This window comes from Chrysochloris asiatica, unplaced genomic scaffold (genome assembly GCF_000296735.1).
Source record: "Chrysochloris asiatica unplaced genomic scaffold, ChrAsi1.0 scaffold00002, whole genome shotgun sequence".
NCBI classification, from domain to species: domain Eukaryota; kingdom Metazoa; phylum Chordata; class Mammalia; order Afrosoricida; family Chrysochloridae; genus Chrysochloris; species Chrysochloris asiatica.
The window spans coordinates 19,312,713-19,321,537 of NW_006408520.1; the positions used below are offsets into that span (position 1 = coordinate 19,312,713).

General features: G+C 39.2%; 1 protein-coding gene across 1 annotated transcript in view; it reads right to left on the bottom strand.

Moving 5' to 3' along the window:
* Positions 1-8,825, bottom strand: part of CCDC18 (coiled-coil domain containing 18) — a 209,898-nt gene that overhangs the window by 131,511 nt on the left and 69,562 nt on the right. Inside the window, exon 5 of the mRNA XM_006831049.1 lies at positions 329-425. Coding sequence (XP_006831112.1) covers positions 329-425 — 97 coding nt within the window. The remainder of the gene's footprint in view (positions 1-328; positions 426-8,825) is intronic.

The window sequence follows — 8,825 nt, forward strand, 5'->3', positions numbered from 1 at the left end:
ATTATCAGTAGGCTCAACTGGGGCAACAACTGTGATGTTAGCCCAGGACTGGGCAGTGTTTTGTTCTGTCACACAGAGTCACTATGAGTCAGTACCAACTCGATGGCACCTAAATAACAACAACAACATAACAACAACAATAACATCTATGCCCGCTTAAATATTCCTATTAAATCTTCAGGGCTAGTTCATATTTCAGGGGCCCATGAGTGGTGCAAATGATTTTTTAAATCACTCCATTTCACTATAAAAAATACACTCTATTTCTATTTTATTTCTAGAATAGTGACAGCCATACAAAATATTGACTTACACAATTATCTCTTACCTTTTCCAGTTTTTCAGCCACTTTTTCTTTATATTGTTGGAAAGCTTTACTCATTTCTTCCGCATTATAAAGTGCGTCATTCCTTTGCCTTTCAGCCCTAAAGTTTACAAAGGGATAATAAATATGTCAAAAATCCTCTACAAAGTAACCTATATTTAGTTATAAGAAATAATTAGCACACTTTACTGTATTAAACAAGAGCATTACATTTAAACTATAAAATGAATAAAGATTAGATTTTAATTGTCTCCTCATTGTCAAATATCAATATGAAAAACTTAGATCAGGTACACTCAATAAATCCTATAACCTTTGTAAATGGTACAAACTATTTGGAAAAATAACATTTTCTTTTGCCCTTTCAGTGTATTGTCCATTTCTGATATTTTATTATTAATTATCTATACCTCTTTTTGCAGGTTTTGAATTGTTTCCAATGCTGTATCTATCTTGTTTGATTGCGCCTGACTTCTTCCTTATTTTCCTCCACCCTTTTTCGGAGCATTTGAATTTGTTTCTATATCATTCTTCTGAATTTCTTCTCAGGCAGATGGAAAACCTGCTCTTCTACTGAAAATACTGTGTGTGTCTGCCTCCAGGTCATTTGTCTCAGTTAGTCTTTTCTGCTTTTGTACATGTTTTGAGATCTTTTGTTGTGTTTTCCTGGACATTTTCAGTAGTTAGGTGGATTTTTAATGCTTAAATAGATGTATGTTGCTGTACTGTTAAGCTTGCTGAGAGTCTCTTGGTGGATATGATCTGTAGATAGGCTTCCCTTTTCACGTGTAATGCCTTGCAGCTGATATTGGCTTCTGTTTCAATGGTGAGATAGTATGGGGTATGATTGTAGTTTGGCTATATGGCCACGACTGCCGTCTCTTCTTGGGTAACATAGGGAGAAAAAGCTCCCACCCCCAGGAAAAAAGCGTGATCAAAAGGACCGAAAATAGAAACAATATAAAAGCAGAAAAAAAAACTACCATTCCAAAACAAAAATAAAACCATAGCTGTTTGACCAGTGGTAGGAGTAAAGGGTCCCGCGGGTCAACTTTAGGGCTGGGTCCCAGAGTCAGATGTCATAAGCAGCTGCCAAGGGTCAGTCCATGGGACCAATGGGGATCCTCCTCTCTGCGTTGTGGGAAAACTGTGGGCTCAATGCTGGACACTTTTGGGGGTACGTGGTCACCCGCCTGAAGGAGGCCATGCTGGGCGGAGAGGGCATGACAAGGAAGAGGAGGAAAACATGTGTAGACTACCCCACTCCTCTTTTTTCAAATGTCGCTGCGCAGGTTTCACTGTGTCAGTCTGGCTGTGGCCCCGCCCTCTGAAAGAAGCCTGGGTGGGAGTGCTCTGCAGGCAGAGTCCCGAGCCCTGATCGATTCTGGAATCACAGTATTTTCCTTTACACCGTGATTTTTCCACCGGTGGGTGAGGGGAAACTGACACCCTGCACCTTATACTAGATCCAGAGCTCCGCAGCAGCTCTGTAAAAGCACCTTCTCTGGATTTTTGGCACCTCCCTTGCTACCTGACTCTGCTTGTCCCAACCTCCAAAAATCCATCAACACAGGAAAAAGAACATTTTCTAAAAATGTATTTCAAAAGAAAGTATCTTCAATCAATACAGAATATAAAAATCTGAACAGAAAAAATAATTCAAGAACCACCAAGCACTTGCTTAAGCCTCACCTGAATTGACCCTGACCGTCCTTATATTCCTCATTGTGAATTGAGACTAAAGAGCTACAGCTCAGTCAATTTCACATCCAAATTCAAGAGGAATAGCATAGCATTCATCATCAAAGAGCATTTCAAGATCTATCTTGAAGTACAAAGCTGTCTGTAACAGGATAATATCCTAAGCATTCAAAGAAGACCAGACTTCTTGTGTGGTGCTGTTGAATAAGCACTGAACTTTGAACCACAAAGCTGACAGTTTAAACCTAACAGCTGCTCCTTGGAAAGCCTATACAGAGTCACTATGAGTCAGAATTGACTCGACAGTATTTAACAACAACAACAAACATGACCAGTTAAAACCACTATTATTGAAATTTACACATCAACCACTAAAGCCAATGATGATGAAATTGAAGAATTCTACCAACTTCTTCAGCCTGATACTGATCAAACATGATATCAAGATGTACTGACAATTACTGGTAATTGGAATGCAAAGGAAGGATCAGTTATTGGAAAATATGGCTTTAACGATTGCAATAGAAAAATGGCTTTGTGTCAACTTGACAAGGCCAAGATTTCCAGATGTTTAACAGTTGAGATGTGCTTATTCCCATGGCTACGAAACCTAATAAATGCATAATTAACTCTATGATGAGTGGCTATGAGCCACCAATTAAAGGGATGTTTCCTTGGGGGTGTGGCCTGCTCCCAATAAAATGGACACTTGGGAAAGGCTCTTCCTCTCTCTTCTGCTGGGTATCTCTGGGACTCTGCAACTGTAAGACATTTCCTTGATAATAAACTTCTCTCAATATATATACATTTATGTTTCACTGGTTTTGCTTCTCTAGAAAACCAAACCTAAGACAATGACAGAAAAGATGCTGAACATTACATGATAGAATTTTGAAGACCAGTGACTTATTCACTGCAAATACCTTTTTTAAGCAACATAAAAGGCGATTATGTATATGGACCTCATGAGATGGAATACACAGGAATCAAACTGACTACCTCCATGAGAAGCAAGAGTAGAAAAGCTTAATAACACCAGACAAAACAAGGTTAGGGACCAACTGTGGAATAGACAATCAATTGCTCATATGCATGTTCAGGTTGAAGCTAAAGAAAAGTAAATCAAATCCATAAGAGTCAAAATACGACCCTGAATATTTTGTTAGACTGAATCTGTTAGGTACCAATGAGTCCATTCCTACTATGCACAACAAAACAAAACACTGCCTCACCCTGCGCTATCCTCACAACTGTTGCTACACGTGAGTCCACTGCTGCTGCTATTGTGCCAATCCATTTCATTAGGAGTCTTCCTCTTTTTCACTGACCCTCCACTTTACAAAGGATGATGTCCTTCTCTAGAGACTACTCCTTCATGATAACACATCTAAGGTATAAAACAATTAAGTCTCACCATTCTGGATTCTAAGGGGCATTCCAGTTGTACTTCCTCTAACACAGTTTTGTTTGTTCTTATGGCAGTACTTTCAATATTTCAATGCAATTCTTCTAAGGTCTTTCTTATTCACTGTCCAACTATAACATGTATATGAGGCTACTGAAATAACAAGGTGCACCTTAGTTCTCAAGCTGATTATCTTTGCTCTTGAACACTTAAAGAGGTCTTGCACAGCAGATGTGCCTAAAGCAATCTGTCTTTTCATTTCTTGATTGCTGCTTAAAAGAGTGCTAATAGCGGATCAAAGCAAAATTAAGTTTTGACGTCAATCTTTTTTCCACTTATATGGATGTTGTTTATTGGTTCAGTGATGAGAACTTTTGTTTTCTTTACACTGAGGTGCAACCCAAACCGAAGGATGTGGTATTTGATGTTCATCAGAAAGTATTTTAAATCCTCTTCACTTTCAGCAAGCAAGATTGCATTATCGGTATTTTCTCCATTTATCATGGTATTATATTCACTGGTCCATTAATGAGGATTTTTGTTTTCTATACACTGAGGTACAACCTATATTGAAGGTTGTGGTCTTTGATCTTCATCAGTAAGTATTTTAAGTCCCCTTCACTTTCTGCAAGCAAGGTTGGTATCTACATATCACAGGTTGTTAATGAGTCTTTCTCCAATCTCAATACCACATTCTTCATATAATCCAGCTTCTCAGGTTATTTCCTTAGCAAAAAGACTGAGAAAGAATACAACATTGGTACATACCTTTCCTGATTTTAAACCATTGAATATCCCCTTGTTTTGCTCTAATAACTGCCTCCTGGTCTATATATAGGTTCCTCATGAGCACAACTCAGTATTCTGGAATACTCAATTCTCTGAAATGCTGTCCATAGTTTGTCATGATCCACAAGTAAAAAACCTCTGCATAGTCAATAAAGCAAAGGTAAACACCTTTCCGCCAAGATTCATCTGATGTCAGCAATAATGTCCTCATCTGAAACCAGCTTGAACCTCTAGCGGTTACCTGTTAATGTACTGCTGCAGCCATTTTTAAATTATCTTCAGCAAACTTGTATGTGATATTAATAACATCATCTGATGATTTCCACATTCCATTAGGTCACCTCTCTTTGGAATATGCACAACTGTGGATCTCTTCCAATAAGTTGTCCAGGTAGCTGTCTTCCAAATTTCTTGGCATAGATGAGTCAGTACCTCCGCTGATGCTTCAGTTTGCTGAAAGACATCAATTTGCATTCCATCAATTCCCTGAGCCTTGTTCTTTTGCCAATGCCTTCAGTGCTCCTTGGATTTCTTCCTTCAATGCCACTGACTCTTGATCATATGCTGCCTCTTTGGTCGTGATTGTGGTGTGCCATGGAGTCAGTTCTGACTCATAGCAACCTTGTATAGGGTTTTCGAGGCTATAAATCTTTATGGGAGCAGAAAGCCTCATTTTTCTCCCGCAGAACTGGTAGTTTCGAACTGCTGATCTTGAGGTTAGCAGCCCAACTCCTAATCACTACGCTACCAGAGTTCCTTATGCTATCTCTTTAATTGGTTAAATATTGACCATTTCTTTTTGGTCCAGATATTCTGTGTATACCATCCATCTTTTTTTGATGTTTTCTGTATCATTCAATATTTTGCCCATGTTGTTGTCGTTAAGTGCCATCGAGTCGGTTCCAACCCATAGCGACCCTATAGAGGGTTTCCAAGCAGCGGCTGCTGAGCTTGAACCACCAACCTTGCAGTTCAAACTGACTCTGCAGTCTGGTGAATTAACCCACTGCGCCACAACAGGACTCCCATAGAATCCTTCAAATTGTAATTTTTCCTTTAGTTCTTTTAGTTTGAGAAATGCTGAGCATGTTCATCCCTTTTGGTTTTCTAACTCTAGGTCTTTATACATTTCATTATAATACTTGACTTTGTCCTCTCAAGCTGTCTTTAAAATCTTCTGTTCAGCTCCTTCACCTCCTGGTTTCTTCTATTTGTGTTAGCATTTCTATGGCTACAGGGCAAGTTTACAGTCTCTTCTGATGTTCATTTTGGTCTTTTCCTTCTTTTTTGTCCTTTATATAACCTTTTGCTTTTTCCTGTATGATACTCTTGATTTCAGCCCACAACTCTTCTGGTCTTCAGTCATTAGTGTCTAATGCATCAAATCTGTTCTGGAGATATCTCCAAATTCAGGTGGGATATATCCAAGGTCATATTTTGGTTTTCATGAACTTGTTTTAATTTTCTTCAGCTTCAGCCAGAACATATATATGAGTAATTGATGGGTCTGTTCCATAGTCGGCCCCTGACCTTGCTTTGGCTGATGATATAGAGTTTCTCCAATGTCTCAGCCCATAGATATAGTCAATATGATTTCTATGTATTCCATCTGGTGAGGTCCATGTGTATAGTCATCTTTTAAGATGTTTAAAAACATGTATTTGCCATGAATAAGTCATTGGTTTTGCAAAATACTATCATGTGTTCTTCAGCATCATTTCTATCACCAAGGTCATATTTTCCAACTACTGATCATTCTTCTTTTTTCCACCCTTTGCATTCCAATAACCAATAATTAGCAATACATCTTATTTTCATGTCTGATTGATTCCACACTGAAAAAGTTGATAGAATTCTTTAGTATCATCACCATTGGCTTTAGCAATTGGTGCATTAATTCAATTCACAATAAACACTTAAATTTTTGAGCCTGAACCACATCCAGATCTCCAGAGATGGGAAATTTCCACTTGAAAGGACGAGCAGACCAGCCTGGAGCAGCTAGAAGAACAGAAGATACTTCTTGAAAGAAAGACCTACAGGAAAAATACAAAACAATAGAGGCAGACGGACTGCTACTACAAGAACAAATAAGTTGCTTGCCCAGCAAACATCAAGGCAAGTGGTCGGGTCCCCTCAGTGCAAACCCTCTTCCAAGAATAAGACTCAATGGGAATACATGCTCTGATTGGTGACCACGTTCATCACTGATAAGGGGAAGTAAGGGAAAAACAACAATGAAGTGGCAAGCTAAGCCCTACAATATGGAGAGTGAAACGTTCAGCTGATAAAAAGAGAGGGCATATGCACAAGAACACCCACACTTGCAGATAATACCCACTTGGCCTGGCTTCAATGACTGGATGATCAGAGTTCAACCAGAAGAAGAAAGAAGAGGAAAAAAATAGTAATCTTATGCAATTTGATGAACTTGACCTACACCTATGGAAGCAGTAGCTCAAAAGAGGGAAAAATTCTTATAGCAAGAATCATTCCCACCCCCTCCACACACAGAGCAGACAGGGATGGGCAACTTGGACACTGGCTACCCAAAATGGGGGGTTAGGGCTACAAAGGCAAGAAGTGACTGGCTTACAAGCTTTCAAGAGGGAACCTAGAGCCAGGGGGCATGAAGGAAGGCAGAATCTCCAGTGAGTAGCATCCAATCTGCCTAGGTGGAGTTCTTGAAATGAAATGCAGATGGGTCTCTTGTGATACAATAGTGAATAATTGTTATCAGGACTGATTGTAAAGGTTGGAAATGTAAAGGTAGACATTTTATAGCAAGGAAGGAAGTGATTAACTTTTCAGTCTAGGAGCAGAGGTCCCTAGGACCATCAACAGAGAAGAGCCAAGAGCGGGACCCTACCCAGAGAAACAGTGATGCTTGAGACGGAGGCAGAGGCAATGACGCAGAGCGATGGAGCAGCTGGGGGCTTTAGATCCAGAGAGGGAGAGTGACTGTGTGCTGAAGACTAGGGGGGTAGGGAGGTAATAGTGTAGGGGGCAGGCTTGCAGGGTATACCCTTTGGTTGGTTGATGATGCGTGGAGGGGATTGTAACCATGGCAATGATACAATGTACGATAGAATGAATGTAAAACTAATGTTCTCTCATGTAAACTATCATATAATTCACAATAAAACACTAAAAAAAAACAAAAAACTTTTTTGAATAGTATTGGTATTAACTGGTCTTCCTTGCAGGCATATGGATATTACCCTACCATAGACAGCACTGCACTTTAAGACAGATCTTGAAATGTTCTTTTTTTTTTCCCAACTTTTTATTGTGAATTGAGTGGTTTACAGAGTAGATCATCAGTTTTACATTCAAACAATCATATACTTTGCTTCATTACACTAATTACATGCAATCTCCTCCATGTTCCAACAGTTAACAGTATTTAGCTCTATTCACTCTATCTATTGGATTGCTCCCTGTGTCTCTCACTTCCTTCATCTTTCCTTTGCTAACCTCCCTCTTTTGTATATTGCCTGCCCTGTCACCTATGTTAACATGTGTCTGTCCTCTAGCCAGTGAATAGTTTTCTCTCCTCCTCACCCTGTAACCATCACAGATGGTTGAAATGTTCTTACTAAGGATGAATGTGATGCCATTTCTCTTGCGTTTGTCATTCCTGGCATAGTAAACCATATGACTGTCAGGTTCAAAATGGCCAATACCATCCATTTCAGCTCAATAATGCTTAGCATATCAACCTTTAAATTTTTATCTCATTTTTAACAACTTCCAATTTTACTAGATTATTACTTTTAAATTCCATGTTCTGCTTATAAATGTATGTTTACAGCTGTCTCTATTTTGAGTTGTGCCCCATTAGCAAATGAAGATCCTGAAAGCTTTACGCCATTAGCATCACTAAGGTCAACTCTACTTTGAGGCAGCGCATACCCAGTCATATTTTGAGTGTCTTCCAATCTTCTGGCACTTTACCAATATGCTGGAGCTATTCATTATGTTTCAATATTAACTACTCTGACAGTGTCCCACTACTATTCCTAAGATCTTTAGTGACTAAGCATTCAGAAGTAGTCCACTACTCCTTCTTTCTAGTCTGTTTCTGTCTGGAAGCTCAGCTGAAACCTGTCCACCATGGATGATCTTACTGGTATTTAAAATACTAGTGGCATAGCTTCCACTATCACAGCAAACAGGCAAGCCACCACAGTACAACAAACTGACAGATGAGTGGTAGACCCTAAGCAAATCCCATCTAAACTTAGAAATTATCTAAAAAAACAGATTTAATGCATTAGACAATAATGAGTGAAGATCAGAAGAGCTGTGAAATGACATCAAGAACATAACACAGGAAGAAAGCAAAAGGTCATTAAAAAAACATGAAACAAAGAAAAGACTAAAATGGATATCAGAAGAGAATCTGAAACATGCTTGCCAGCATATAGATGCTAATGTAAATGGATGAGAAGATATAAGAGCTGAATAAAAATTTTCAAAAAGCAGTTAGAAGAAAAGGTCAATGGTTGGCCAGCAGTGTGGCAAGACCTGGGGACTCTTGGGCCCAGAGTCAGTGACATAGCCACAGAGGACTAGAGTGGAGAGTGAAGCGTCCAGCTGATA